General features: G+C 43.8%; 1 protein-coding gene across 1 annotated transcript in view; it reads right to left on the bottom strand.

Annotated features, from left to right (window-relative positions):
* Nucleotides 1–6506: 6506 nt before the first annotated feature.
* Nucleotides 6507–16234, bottom strand: part of DCT (dopachrome tautomerase) — a 71177-nt gene continuing 61449 nt past the window's right edge. The window contains exons 6-8 of the mRNA XM_069758050.1: nt 15149–15284; nt 8009–8210; nt 6507–6803 (exon numbers count right to left, since the gene is read on the bottom strand). Of these exons, the coding sequence (XP_069614151.1) occupies nt 6622–6803; nt 8009–8210; nt 15149–15284 (520 nt within the window). The 3' untranslated portion in view covers nt 6507–6621. The remainder of the gene's footprint in view (nt 6804–8008; nt 8211–15148; nt 15285–16234) is intronic.

The raw sequence follows: 16234 nt of genomic DNA, 5'->3' as shown, positions 1-16234 counted from the left end.
AGAAAAAAAACATTACCAGGTATGTAATACCCGTGTTTTTCCATCACCCATGATGGCACCACAAGAGATTTACAGAGATCTATAGAGTCTTAGGGAGGGATCACTTCCTGCAACACCCTTCTCCCAAACGTGAGGTCAGAGGAATTCGACAGATCTAACCTATAATGTCTGAAGAAGGTAGATGGAGAGGACTAGGTGACCGCTTTACAGATCTGGTTAATGGAAGCATCCGCCTTTTCCACCCAAGATGTCTCCATTGCTCTCCTGGAATGTGCCTTCAGACCTTCTGGAACAGACCTGCCTGCACTAACATATGCTAGCTTCATGGCCTCTCTCACCCGTCTAGCTATAGTTTGTTTACAGACTTTCAGACCTCTTCACGACCCCTGAAATGCTACAAACAAGGCTCTTTGCTTCCTCCAAGGTTTCGTCATGTCTAAATATTGTAAGAGACACCTTAACATCCAAACAATGAAGTTTTTCTTCCTTCTGATTTTTTGAGTTAGGGCAAAAAGATGGTAAGGTTATTTCCTGACCCCTATGAAATTTTGATACTTCCTTGGGGAGATGGGCTTGGTCTAATCTTAATACCACTCTCGTCCATAACCTGAGTGTAAGGAGGGTCTGCTGAGAGGGCTTGCAAATCACCTACCCTACGGGCTGAAGTAAGTGCTAATAATGCTATCTTTAATGTGACTATTTTATCTGACACCGTGTTTAATAGCTCAAAAGGAGTCTCTGCTAGAGATGACACTAGGTTTAGATCCCAAGGAGGAGGTGTAGGAGATGGGACAGAGTTCTTTCTACTACATGCCTTGATAAACCTTGCCACCCATCTATCATTAGCTAGGTCACAGTTAAATAAGGCTGCCAAAGCCGAGACTTGCACTTTTAGGGTACTGACCGCCAATCCCAATTCTAGTCCCTTCTGCAGGAACTCTAGTATAGCCACTAATGGAACTTCCCCTTCCTGTATTGGCCCTGCCACAGGTAAAAACTTACTCCATATCCTTCCATACATTTTTGTGGTTATCAGCTTTCTGCTACTAAGCAACGTATATACGAACCCAGCTGAGAAGCCCCTATCCTCTAGTAATGACCTTTCAAATTCCAGGCTGTTAGGTGCCGCCAGGAATTCTGAGCTTGATAGAAGGGGCCCTGTGTTAAAAAATCCTGGTCCTCCGGAAGAACCCAAGGATCTGTTACGGACATTGTCTTTAGCCAGTAGAACCATGGCCTCTTTGGCCAAAACGGGGCGATCAAGATCATTCTGGCTTTCTCCTCAGGACTTCTGGTAAGAGGCAGACTGGTGGAAAGGCATATACGAGACCCGATGACCATTCTATTCTGAAGGCGTCCACTGCCACTGGTTGTCCGCTGGACTCTGGGAACAAAATCTCTGAACTTTCCTGTTGGCCCTTGAAGCAAAGAGATCCATTCTGACCTGTTCCCAACAGTGGGAATAACTCTTCCCCACGATCAGGAAGTCGTCCAGATATGGTATTAACAGCACATCTTCTCTGAGATGAGCGGTGACCTCTGAAATTAGCTTTGTAAATACCGAAGATGCAATTTCTAAGCCGAAGGGCAGAGCCCTGTATTGAAAGTGACTTATCTGAGAGTATTTGAATTGCTACTCTGAGAAATTTGTGATCCTACTGGCGGATAGGAACATGGTAGTAAGCGTCTTTGAGGTCTAGGACCACCATGTAGCACTGTGGGAAGAGGAGTTTCACTGCTGATCTTATTGTCTCCTTCTTGAATGACGGAATTATCAGATAGTTGTTGAGGCCCTTTAGATTCATAATGGTCCTCCAGGAGTTGTCTGGCTTCTTTATGAAAAAAAGTGCGGAATAAAATCCCTTTCTTCTTTCTTCCACCGGCACCTCCTCCAGCACATGCTTTTCCAGCAGCGACATCACTTCTTCCAGGCTCTGTTGCTTTCCCTGAGAGGGCTGTACCAGAGTCTGTTTGTATCTCTGTGGCGGCTACTCGCGGAATCTAAGTTTCAGACCCGCTCCTAGGATTTGTCGAATCCAGGTGCTGGCCAATATCCTTTCCCAGGCAGGGAGGAAGTGAGAGAGTCTCCCTCCTACCTGGGATGAACGGTCAATTGGAGGATTTTTTGGCGTCTCTGGGGGATCTACCGAAGTAAAACCTCCTCCCTCCTCTAGATCACTTGTCAGTGTTTCTGTCTCGCTCCCTGTACTGCGGTCACCTGAATTTCTGGCACTTATGAAAGGAGTGCTGAAAGAATGGGAGTGACTGCCTTGGAAAATCTCTTTTCCCATCTCCTGCCTTTTCCAGCACTTCATCCAGTGCTAGTCCAAACAAGAAGTTACCTTCATAAGGCAGGGAGCAGAGCTTGGTTTTTGCCTGTGTATCTCCAGGCCAGCATTTGAGCCATACTGCGCGATGCCCTGCATTGGCTAATGCTGCGGATTTGGTGACAGTTACTCAGGCTCCTGCTGCTGGTAAGGCTGCAAGCGCTCAGGCGAAAAAGCTTCCATAATTGCCCCTGCCTGTGCTTCTGCAATGCCTTTAAATATTAACTATTAGAGCAGAGTCACCTGGGTTTTTAACCCCTGGTGTTCTCGTAGCGCAATATCTTCTCATGTCTTTTTCTTTTTTTCACAGCGCCGGCTCTCTTCACCTTTTCCGGTCTCCGCCTCTCACATGAACCGGGTCCCACTGTCCATGCAGCCTACTGCTGCGCCCTGGCACCCCAGCCCACCCCCATACCTGACCTGGCGCACATCCGGTACCTCACTTCCGGTGCGCGCTTCCTCCACATGCTGCCACCATGATGCTTGCGGCGATCCTCCTCCTCGGCCAGTACCTTGGTGCTGAACCTGCCCGGAGCTGTGACAGCCTCTATAGGTAATCCGAGGGGCAATGTGGATCCAGGAGGCTGCTGGGGCACTGATCTTCACCTGGGCACTGATGTGCCTCACAGGCTGCATGGCCACATGGAGCAACAGGGAGGTTGCTCCATGCACGGTAATGTGGCCTCCAAGGCAATCTGTTCTACCCAGGCCTGACAGACTGCTGGAGCTACCACCATCAACAGGAAGAGCATGTAATACATGGTCTCTGAGGCAGGTTTTTCTTTGCCCGGGCATTGCCTGGCCACTTGACAGGGGGAAGGCTCTTGGAGAAGCCGCACTATCCCCCTGAGCCCGGTAAGCTGCTGCTACTTCTCTCATGTGTCCCTCCATGCAGGGACAGGAAAAACACTGAGGGAAGTGGGGCAGGGTGGGACCTTTTAACCTCTCATGTGCTTTCCTGTCCCTGTAACGAGGAGGAGGACGTCCATGGTGCTGTCAGGAGGGACAGCCTTGAAAAAAAGTTTAGCATATGCTGGTACTAACTAATAATAATATTAATTGACTCCAAAAAGGAGCCGCTTTGTAGATTATGGTAGTGTATTAAACCCTGCCTAATTCCACAGTCTGTTCCTAAACTATACAACACAATGCAAACTAGCAGAGATCTGCAGCATGTACTTGCATTGATAACACCCAGATGCCTGCCTTTCACTTTTCCCCCATATTAAATCTCTCCCTTTGCCATCTCCACCTATCAAAGAACTAATTTTCACTCAGTAGTCCTTAAATGAGCTTTTTGGAATCTCAAACTCTCCCTATATGCGGCTTTCACTTTTCCTATGCTCACACAGACTGCAACGTGTGCAAGATGGCTCATGCAGGCATTATATATCCCCTATGACGTTGTAAGGCCAGCCAATCACAGTAATGGCACTCCAAAGATGGAGCCGGCGTTACTGTGATTGGCAAGCAAGCACAGCATGTCCATTGGCTGCACATAAAGTGGGTCACTCAAATATACCGAGGCGAATAGCAAATTAATCACCGAACAAATAACATAGCACCGTAACAAATAGCCCGAACACCGTGCTATTCGTACGAGTAACAAATAGAGCCGCTTGTATTCGCTCATCACTAATAATTAACAAAAAACACCTGCAAAGGCTTTCTAAAAGTTTAAAAAGGTTTATTAGTCTGTTTCTGTAGGCTTCACAATTATGGGGAAGACTGCTGACTTGACAGATGTCCAGAAGGCAGTCATTGACACTCCACAAGGAGTGTAAGCCACAAAAGGTCATCGCTAAAGAAGCTGGCTGTTCACAGAGTGCTGTATCCAAGCATATTAGTGGAACGTTGGTAGAAAAAGGTGTACAAGCAACCGGGATAACTGTAGACTAGTGTTGAGCGATACCGTCCGATACTTGAAAGTATCGGTATCGGATAGTATCGGCCGATACCCGAAAAGTATCGGATATCGCCGATACCAATACAAGTCAATGGGACACCAAGTATCGGAAGGTATCCTGATGGTTCCCAGGGTCTGAAGGAGAGAAAACTCTCCTTCAGGCCCTGGGATCCATATTAATGTGTAAAATAAAGAATTAAAATTAAAAATATTGATATAATTACCTCTCCGGAGGCCCCTGGACATCACCGCGTTTAGGACCTGAGAATGATGTTGCGGCTTCTGATTGGTCGCGTGCCGCTCATGTGACCGCCACGCGGCCAATCAGAAGCCGCGACGTCATTCTCAGGTCCTAAATTCCTAGAATGAGGAGTTTAGGGCCTGAGAATGACGTCGCGGCTTCTGATTGGTCTCGTGGCCGTCACATGAGCGGCACGCGACCAATCAGAAGCCGTGACGTCATGGAAGTCCCTAAACGTGCTCATTTTAAACAAAGAAGGCTGCCGGTTACCAGCGGTGATGTCCAGGGGCCTCCGGAGAGGTGAGTATATCAATATTTTTTATTTTAATTCTTTATTTTACACATTAATATGGATCCGATACCGATTCCCGATACCACAAAAGTATTGGAACTCGGTATCGGAATTCCGATACTTGCGGTATCGGAATGCTCAACACTATTGTAGACTTGAAAGGATTGTTAAAAGGCCACCACACACAGACATATCAAGGACATGGGTTACAAGTAAGTAAATAAGGCAGCACACTGCAGAGCTAAAACATGTAAACTTGAAAACACGAAATTTGAACTGCATTACTGCACTAGAAATATGAAAAATGAGAGCTGGCCAATTTTATGTGTACCTGGTAGCCCTTTTACGGCATCTCTCTTATACCAGGTCCTAAACTTGCCTTACCTCGCTGAGAGTAAACGTCTCCATCTGAATGGGTGCATGTGAAACCTCTTCTTAGACTAAAATTCTCTCTCTCTGTGGAGGGGTATTGGACCTGCTGTAATTAAAACACCTGAAGCTAGGAGGCGGAGTGCACGATCAGAAGGCTAAAGAATACATTTCAAAAACCTGACCGGCACATCCAAACATAGACTAAGTGTGAACAGGTGCTGAACCTAGAGTCGCCAACTCGTATACAGTTAAGTAAATAAGGCAGCACACTGCAGCGCTAAAACATGTAAACTTGAAAACACGAAATTTGAACTGCATTACTGCACTAGAAATATGAAAAATGAGAGCTTTTAGCGCATAAAAATGGCCAATTTTATGTGTACCTGGTAGCCCCTTTACGGCATCTCTCTTATACCAGGTCCTAAACTTTTCATATTTCTAGTGCAGTAATGCAGTTCAATTTTCGTGTTTATATATATATATATATATATATATATATATATATATATATATATATATATATATATATATATATATATATATATATATATATATATATATATATATATATATATATATATATATATTATACACACACACACACACATTTATACACATATATACACACACACACTTACATACATATACACAGACACACACTAGAGGTATCACTACATAAAGGGCTTGTTCAACCCTGGGGCACATTGGTATCCTGCATTCAAATATAGTCATTTCCAACTATCTATTTGTCTTAAGATAATGAGTACCAGCGCAGCCGACCATCTAAAGCGAGATGTAGCCACAAAGGCTTCCCCCCCCTTACAAACACATACAATCCTGTACTTCCTGCAGTACAGTCACATTCAAGCAGTGTGGAGAAAGTCATGCCAAGCAGAGATGAAAGCTTGTGAAGGCTCCTGCCAGCTTCATTTTCAGTCTGTCCAACAAGCAGCTGCCTGGATCAAGACACAACAGCTAGTGTAAAGCTCTAGCTGTTTTAACTCAAAAGCAACACATGCAGGAATGGATGGGGCAGGAAGGGTCTCTAGCCTAATTATAAACAAATTGGATGGAATTGCTGCATATTTGGCTTGCAAACTTGTGTTGGTAAAATCCAAAAGTCTTTGCAATAGCTGGTAAATTGGATTTGTGGTTACAAATGTATTCTAGATGCAGACTTCCCAAAGAAAACGACACGAAGGGCAGATTTTAAAATCTTCAGCATGTCAACCATTTTGCACATTTTCTTTCTATTTTGAAGTCAAAGGGGAATAAAGTAAGACAAATGTTTTTCTGCAAGTTGAGGATATGCTCTCGCATTATCTGCATCAATTCTGTCCTTCTATGGAAAAACTTTACAAGCAGCAGTATTTTAATAAAGATTTATTCCACTTTACCTCATACACCAAGGCATTTTACCACAATGTGGAAGTAGATACAGTAAAAATGTAAAAAATATACTGCATGTCAAGACTACAAACTATTACGCATCTTCTGTATACTTGGTAGTGTTAAATCTTGCATTCATTAGTGGTTCAAAGCCTTGTCGCTGTTTTCTGTGTACGAAAAGTATAAGTAACACCAAGAGGACAAGCATGGCAATAAGTATTCCACCAACAGTTGATGCAACCACGACGGCAACTGCACGGCTGTCTGGATCAGAGGCTGAGAGGGAAAAACAGAAAAAGATTACTGGGGTCAGATGTTGCAGTATAATTACTATATATTTACTATTCTGATCAATGGATGGTCCAGATTCTGAAGCCACCAAAGACACATGCAGTCTTCAGCTGAGGATATATGAGTGCACAGTTCCTTCCCAAGATTGCACACAAACTGGAATGGATTTAATAGAAAGTCTCTGCTTTTGGTGAAAGTGTGCCCCCACCACCCCAATCTCTGAAATGCTGCTGTCATGATTGACAGCAGCAGCAAAAGAACCAGCATTGATCATCGTAGTTGGTCTCAGGTGTCACCAGCATGATGCAGCCTGTGTTGTATAGGTAGACTGAGCTCGGTCTATACAGTGATTGTTCATTTCCACAATGCATATATGGCATATGTTGTCCAGGGGTTAATTGATTTCAGGGCATATTTTAGCAAGATAAATTGCCTCAATATCCCTGAGCTACTTGGAATGAAAATATAAGCACTGAGGTATGCTGCAGCATGTGTCTCGCTCCGCGGGTGTGATGGGAACTCCTTTCATTTGTGATTGGTGCTGTGTGGCGGCCATTGTTGCTGTGGTTTTGCGCTGGTGGGGCGGCATGGTCTGAAGACACAGGGCCATCTGCCCTTCCTATACATTGCTGCTGTGGTGGTGGTGGGCTCCGCTAGGGCAGAAGGACCCACTGCGAGGTTTGCCGTGACTGGCAATGGGCTTCATACAGTCTGATCAGAATGTTAAACGAAGAACCTCATGTTGAGTTTCATATATTTTTGCCTAGCGGCTTTAGATCAAACGTATGACTTTTGGAGGTCGGGGTCATGCTTTTTTATGGCGCAGCCATGTTCCTGCCTGTTAAGGAGGCTGTCATGCATTTCCTCATTCACTTCTTAGGGAGACAGACCAAGTAAATAGGTTAGGCCATTTATGTAAGTAGCTGTTGATATTTTAGTTTGCACCTATGTGCACTGCATACATTGGAAAAGCATCTGGTGTATTCCCTGAACTTTCCCCATTTATACAATCTTATGATTGAAATAAAGCACCGGACAGCTTATCATTCTTAACTTGGAAATGGTGGACAATGAATATGCCATAAAAGTCCACTTTAATGAACAGTAAAGGGGTGTTTAAAAATAGACATTTCAATAAAGCCAAACAGAATATACCTTCTACCTAGTTTGTAAGTAGTGATTAGACTTACCTGGCAAGTCAATAGAATATGTATATCCGAGCTGATCAGCGGACATAAAGAGTTGGTCATTTGTTATTGCAGGAAAGAATGGCACCATATTAAATAAACGATTGTGCCCTATCGGTGCAAGTTCCTGAGGCCAAACTGCATCAGAGGGCTGAAATCGTTTCATCCATTCATCAAAGATTGCATCAGTGAAGCTATGCAGTACCTAAAGAATTAGAAAAAACAGGTTAAGCAAAGGTTAGTGCTCAAGATTATTTTAGTTTTTAAACAGCTAAAAACAGTTTAGGAGATGCAGTTGTGTGAAAAAAATGTGTTTGCTCTCATCCGGATTTCCTATTCTTTTCCATGTTTGTCACACTTAAAATGTTTCAGACCAAACAAATTTAAATATTGAGCAAAGAACACAAAGTTCAGTTTTTAAATGAAGATCTTTATCATTAAGGGAAAAAGAAATCCAAACCTACAGGGCTCTGTGTGTAGAAAAATGATTGCATGCCACCCCCCTTAAAACAAATTAACTGTGATTTAGCACATCTTTGGGAAAACCGTTCCAATTCCCTAGCCACACCCAGGCCTGATTACTGCCACACCTGTTCTCAATCAAATCCCTTAAATAGGACCTGCCTAACAAAGTGAAGTAGACCAAAGTATACTCAAAAGCTAGACATCATGCCACAAGCCAAAGAAATTCTGGAACAAATGAGAAGCAAAGTAACTGAGATCTATCAGTCTGGGAAAAGTTCTAAAGTCATTTTTAAAGCTTTGGGATTCATTTTAACCACAGTGTCATCCATTATCCACAAATGGCAAAACATGGAAGAGTGGTGAAACTTCCCAGGAGTGGACAGCCGACCAAAATTACCCCAATAGCGCAGCGACTACTCATCCATGAGGTCACAAAAGACACAACATCCAAAGAACTGCAGGCCTCAATTAAGGTCAGTGTTCAGGATTGCACTATAAGAAAGACTGGGCAAAAATGGCCTGTATGGCAGAGTTCCAAGATAAAAAACACTGCACTAATAAAGTCTTGCCTCAGTTTTGCCAGAAAACATCTTGATGCCACAAGTCTTTTGGAGGAATACTCTGTGGACTGATGAGACAAAACTTGAACTTTTTGGAAGGTTTAAGTCCTGTTACATCTGGCATATAAGTAACAACATTGCAGAAAAGGAACATAATACCAACAGTAAAATATGGTGGTGGTAGTGTGATGCTCTGTGGCAGTTTTGCTGCTTCAGGACCTGGAAGGCTTGCTTTGGTAAATGGAACCATGAATTCTGCTGTCTACCAAAAAAAATCCTGAAGGAGAATGTTCATGACCTCAAGCTGAAGCACACTTGGATTCTGCAGCAGGACAATGATCCAAAACACAGCAACAAGTCCACCTCTAAATAGCTCAAAAAAAAATAAAAATTAAGACTTTGAAGCTGCCTAGCCAATGTCCTGACCTTAATCCAATTGAAATGTTGTTGCATGACTTTAAAAGGCGGTTCATGCTCGGAAATCCTTCAGTGTGGCTGAATTACAACCATTCTGCAAAGAGGAGTGAGCCAAAATTCCTCCAGACTCATTGCAGTTGTTGCTTCCAAGGGTGGCCCAACCAGTTGTTAGATTTAGGGAACAATCATACAGGGTCCTGTAGGTTTAGATTTCTTTTTCCACTTAATAAAAAAAAACCTTAATTTATAAACTGCATTGTGTTTGTGTTATCTTTGTCCAATATTTAAAATTTGTTTGGTGATCTTTTGCATGTTTGTCACACTAAAAAGGTTTCAGAATAGGAAATCGGGAAGATAAAAACTTTCACACAACTATGAATATCTAATATAAAATTGTATATATTTCCAGAAAAATGCTTTTTATAGGGCAGCATGGCCCATTATTAAATATAAAGGCTTCTGTGTATACCTGTTCTAGTGACGTACCATATCAGGGTTGTCAGCTTTTTTGATAACTTCTTCCCCTCGTATATGGATTCCCTAATGCAAACTAAAATTCCCATAACTTTGATGTCCTTTCTCATATCTAATGGTTGCTAGTGATTGGTCATTGAAATGAAAATGGGGGTTCACGGTCTCAGGTAGACACTTGGAATACCAAGTCAGTTTTCTTCCCATTTTCACAAATTGTACAGTACCAAAACCAAATCCCTAGCCTTGCTCTGACACTTAAAAGGGACACTGTTCCCTCCAAATTCAGGTGACAATCTTCAGCCATGGAGGCAGGGTTTTGGGGTGTTTGATTTACCCTTTCCTTACCCGCTGGCTGCATGCTGGCTGCAATATTGGATTGAAGTTCATTCTCTGTCCTCCATAGTACACGCCTGTGCAAGGCAAGATTGCCTTGCGCAGGCGTGTACTACGGAGGACAGAATGAACTTCAATCCAATATTGCAGCCAGCATGCAGCCAGTGGGTAAGGAAGGGGTGAATCAAAAACCCAAAAACCCCGCACCTATGGCTGAAGATTGTTCCCTCCAAATTCAGGTGACAGTATCCCTTTAACACAGACCCTTGCTACTCAGACATGGATGAGCTAGTCTCAGTTTAGTAGCACAAAACATTCATAGCAACCAGTGGTACCTGCAGTTTGGTGCACACAGTCTGTGCATTCTCTTTTCAAAGAGAATCTGGCTTGTCTCGCTCCAGCTCCAACACAACCCACTCTGCTCCACTTCCCCCAGCTGACTGACCAGTAAACACATGGCCTGGTTCTAGTCATTGCCATCCAGGTGCACCTAATCAAGACCTGTAGCATTAGCCTTTAACCTTAGCCTACCTGGCTTAGCTACACCCCTCATGCACAACAGAGTTGCGATGTACTATCCTGTGTGAAGCGTATGCACACCATTGTCTCGTGTGTGATGCGGTTTGTCTTCAGTCAGCCAGTCTCAATTACTATATCACTGCTCACTTACATAAAGTAGAAATCATCAGTATAGAGTTAAGAAATAGTTTTTGTTAAGTTATTGCTACATATTGTAACCAGTCCCACCAAATGTTTTAATTCAAGAGCAAAATACAAAGTGAAAGCTATTTGATTATATTTTCTGCCCATAACAACCAATGTCATTGGAGGATGTACAGAGGGACACAGAAGAAGGAGGAGCTGGGGGAGGGGGAAAATCAGATCTGCCACAAAGAATTTAAGTGAAGTAATCTTGTATATCACAGGAAATTGGAGACAGACTTCACATCTATGCACTAGTGCAGCGTTCCCCAAGTCTGGTCCTCAAGAGCCACCAACAGGTCATGTTTTCAGTATTTCCTTAGTATTGCAGAGGTGATAATTGCATCAACTGCACAGGCAATAATTCCATCACCCGTGCAATTCTAAGGAAATCCTGAAAACATGACCTGCTGGTGGCTCTTTAGGACCGGAGTTGGGGAACACTGCACTAGTGCATGTACTGCACTGGTTACCAGACTAGGAATCACATGACCCAACATCAAGATAGATGTGGATCCCAGAAATCAGTTGGATTTCCTACCGATCTAATTTTTCTACAAATAGGTCTGATTAAAGCTTCCAGAATAAATGGTTTCATATTGGACTCTGTCCCCATTTCTTAACTGCGAAAATTTAAATAATTCAGAGTTTCATATTTGCATGACGGTTCCCACCTAGACTCACCCCCGCCCCCCCCATCTAATTTGTAAATGGCTTGTAAACAAAGTCACTAAACAATTTTATTAAAATTGGTGGCCCCACATGTTATCTTTCTGCAGACTAAGTAATCAGTATGATTAATTGCCAATTACAAAAGCTGAGCCAGCCCTCTCTGTTTATGCATAAATATAAGAACAACCCTTCACCGAGAGGGGATATAGTGAAGTAAAAGCCGAAAATGCGGATCATAATTCTCTGTATACATTTAAAACCATTGGTCAAACAGGTAATTAATAATTACCGTCTAGTGATGAGCCACCTCCCTAGTGTTTGGGTTCGGTTCGTCGAACAGGGACGTGTTCGACGAAATGTTCGTCGAACCCCATTATGTACAATAACAAATTGTATTGTGGTACCGTGTTAGCCAGAAAAATCGATGTGAATATTTTTCTGCCCAATGATGACAGAAGTATTCTAGGAGTGATACCTTTATTGGCTAACCAGAAAATAATATGTTTGCAAGCTTTCAGAGCACAGGGGCTCGAACCCCATTGAAACCAATGGCAGGCAAACAAACACATACAAACGCATGGAAAACACCTTAAAAAGGTGTCCAAAAGGTGACAAACTGCTCCGAAGACAACACAAACACATGGAAAAGTCTGAAGGAGAGTTCCCTCTCCTTCAGACCCTGGGAACCATTGGAAACCCAATGCACTGCATTGGGTTTCGTGTTTCGGCCGACCCAGACTTTTATAGGATCGGCCGATTTCACTCGACCCGACTTTTGAAAAAGTTGGGTTTCGTGAAACCCGACCCGATCCTATAAAAGTAAAAGTCGCTCAACCCTAGTAGTGGCGACTGGGCATCTGGTACTGGGGCACTGCGACGGACATAAGGTGTCAAAAATCCTCTGTGTCCACCAGGCAGAAAGGCAGCATTTCTGTAGCCAACAGCTTGCAGATGGAGAAATTCAACCTCTTAGCTTTGTCATGGCTAGGAGTAAAAGGTCTTTTACTTGTCCACATCTGAGGGACTGATGGCTGGCTGCCGTGCTTACAGTAGACGGAGTTGAGTAGGGTGTCCCCGGCAAACTGCTGGTTTGTGAGGAAAGTGCAGGCGGAGATGTTATGTTGCCTTGATCAAAATGTGGTGTCGATGTCGGAGAGCGCTCAACACCAGCAGGTGTTTGCACTTGCAAATGTCCTGACGAACTGCCAATCACAATGGCTATTGCAGGTAAAGAGGTGGAAGGTCTGCATCCAAAATCATGTGCAACTGCTGTCCCCACAGTCACAGAAGATGAAGAGGACGCAGATGCACTTGATGGGGCAGACGGTGGTTGACTCGGCCCACTAGGCCGCATTGTAGCACAGTGAGCTTCCCACTGCAACTTATGCCTCATATCCATGTGACGGTTCATGCATGAAGTACTCAAGCTAGTGATTTTTTGGCCTCTACTGAGATATTGTTGACAAATGTTACAGACAACATGAGTTGGGTCATCCTTTGCGGTGTCAAAAAAAAATGCCCAGGCTATGCAAGGCTTAGAGCCCGGGCGACCTGAAGAGCCACCATGACTTCTGGTCTGAAGCACAGTTGGGGTTGAGGATGCAGTTGTTGACATGCTTCAAGTACTCAGTCTCTGTCCTGGAAGGCGCACAGTTACCTCGTCGTCAGACTCGTCACTAGCATCCTCCTCTGCTGACCTCATGGACTGGTGGACTAGGGGTTGACAGTAAGTGGGGTCTACAACCTTATCATCCTGTGTGTTCTCACACCTGTCATCCTCAGAGCCAACCTCTTCGTGCCCCGACCGAAAAGTCAAGTTTTCATTCCAATCAGGTATCTCAGTCTCATCATCATCTTCCTCATTGTCTCCACCAACAGGAGTTAAAATTTGGGAATGAGGGTCTACATTATGCTCAGAACCTTCATCTGGGCCTGGATCCGACACACAAAGATTCTGGGCAGCAGTGCAGATCATTTCCTCGTCTGGATTTACAGAAGCTCTAGAGCAGACCTCTGATTCCCAGGCTATAGTATGCATAAACAGCTCTACAGACTCAACCATGTGTGTTACCCCATGCTCAGACGGGCAGCTGGAGACTTGGGAGCGGTGAGGAAGCAAGTGCGATTAGGGTGACAACTCTGAGGACTGGAGTAGTTGTGATGTTGAAGTTGACATGGAGGAGAGCCCACTTGAACGAGCACTTGATATCCATTCAAGCACCTGCTGTTTGTGCCTCATCTGGAATTTTTGGCGATGCTTGTAGCGATGATCATAAGAAAGGGATCATATCAGATTGTCCACGAAAAGAAGTAGACATCTTACTTTGGCTGGAAGATGGTCTTTCTTCTGCAGATGTTACTGTTGCTTTACCACCTACCCCACGGACACAACCTTTTTTTCCCTTTCCAACACGTCTATTCCCCTTTCCACCAGCAGCAGGCCTTTTGCCACTCATTTTAGTGCTTAACTAATTGGCAACTCTGTATCTACGGTTGTTGGCACAACAACCGATGGATGAAAACCGAGCAGAAATGAGTGGCCAAACTGTGGTACTAGGCCCAAAACTATTAACTGGATTAGATGCAGTGAAAATAGAGATACACAGGCGGTATAGTTTGTTTCACAGGCGGGCTAATCTGCTGACGTGCAGACACTGCTCCTAGGCCCAAAACTATTAACTGGGTTAGATGCAGTGAAAATTGAGATACACAGGCGGTGTAGCTAGCTTCACAGGCAGGCTACTCAGATGACTATCAGACAATGCTACTAGCCCAAAAGGATGGGCTGCGTTAGATTACACCAAATGCTGTGACAAACACTTGCACAGCACTGGCACAGACCTGCCTGGCAAACAGTGCTATGAACTGCTGTAACCTACCCTGAAAAGGGCTGATATTACAACTAGTCCCGACTCCCTAAACCTATCGCTCTGACAATTCGCTTCAAAAAAACACTTAGTCTCTATAGCGCCCACAGCAGCAGCGGTGCCGTCTAACACTAAGCTGCAGCAGTGAGGAAATGGTGGCGATGGGGCAAATGGCTGGTTCTTATAGGGCAAGGACATGTGACATACACAGCCAATGACACATGCCCTTGCTTGTGTGCATCACATGGACATTGCTGTGTGTGCACTGCTGATAGGCTGAGAGACTGCACCGCCCCACTGTAAATGCGGGAAAGATTTAAAAAAATGGAGATCGGCGTTATTTCAGCACAGATCTATCCCCCTCCCCCCCGACCAATATACACTGAAACAGTCTATTAACCATGATAAACAGTTTTAATGTGCAAATCAAGCAAGGCTTTTGGTGAACGAACAGTTATCAAATAGAAACTCGAACAGCTGAATTTTAAGCAAATTGTTCAGGTTCGTCGAACGACTCAAACACCGCCCAAAACAGCTCGAATTTGAAATTGGCAATTGGCGAACAGTTCGACTCGAACACTGCTCATCTCTATTACCGTCTTTTTGCATTTGAATTGGATAAAAACCCAAAAGTTTAAAACAAAAATACATACCACGAAGATAGGATCATTGGCAGCAGAGTGAGGAAGTGCACTGGTCCCATTTAAGAAGTCATGCACCAAGTTATGTAGGTTCATTATAGGGGGGTCAAATTCTCCATCTGGTTCATCAAAACCTTCAAGTGCATTCCTATATGTGAAAAAAAAATTACATGTGTTTTGACTACTTTCCAATATGTAATCAGTGGGTTGATGTACAGGTGCTTCTCACAAAATTAGAATATCAAAAAGTTAAATTTCAGTTCTTCAATACAAAAAGTGAAACTCATTACATAGAGGTCATTACAATCAGTGATCCATTTCAAGTGTTTATTTCGGTTATTGATGATTATGGCTTACAGCCAATGAAAACCCAAAAGGCATTATTTCAGTAGATTATAATACACAAGCTTGAAAAACGATTTTAAAATCCGAAATGTTGGCCTACTGAAACGTATGTTCAGTAAATGCACTCAATACTTGGTTGGGGCTCCTTTTGCCACAATTACTGCATCAATGCAGTGTGGCATGGAGGCGATCAGCCTGTGACACTGCTAAGGTGTTATGGCAGCACAGGTTGCTTTGATAGCAGACTTCAGCTCATCTGCATTTTTGTGTCTGGTGTCTCATCTTCCTCACAACACCCCATAGATGCTCTATGGCAGGGGTGTCAAACTGCATTCCTCGAGGGCCGCAAACCATGCGTGTTTTCAAGATTTCCTTAGCATTGCACAAGGTGCTGTAATCATGATGTGTGTAGGTGATTAAATTATCACCTGTGCAGCAAGCACAGTGATATTGTGGTTTTAAAGCCAGGTATTGGTACTTTTAGCAGTGTGGACAGGTGCCAATTCCTGCTGGACAGTGAAATTTCCATCTCCTAAAAGCTTGTCATCACAGGGATGCATGAAGTGAAGTGCTCTAAAATTTCCTGGTAGACGGCTGTGTTGACTTTGGTCTTGATAAAACACATTGGACCTACACCAGCAGATGACATGGCTCCCCAAACCACCACTGATTGTGGAAACTTCACACTAGACCTCCAGCAGCTTGAATTGAGTGCCTCTACTTTTTCTCCAGACTCTGGGTCCAAATGAAATG

This window comes from Ranitomeya imitator, chromosome 3 (assembly GCF_032444005.1).
Source record: "Ranitomeya imitator isolate aRanImi1 chromosome 3, aRanImi1.pri, whole genome shotgun sequence".
Lineage (NCBI taxonomy): Eukaryota > Metazoa > Chordata > Amphibia > Anura > Dendrobatidae > Ranitomeya > Ranitomeya imitator.
Note: the sequence above shows the minus strand (reverse complement) of the source record. Positions and strands in the feature narration are given on the sequence as shown.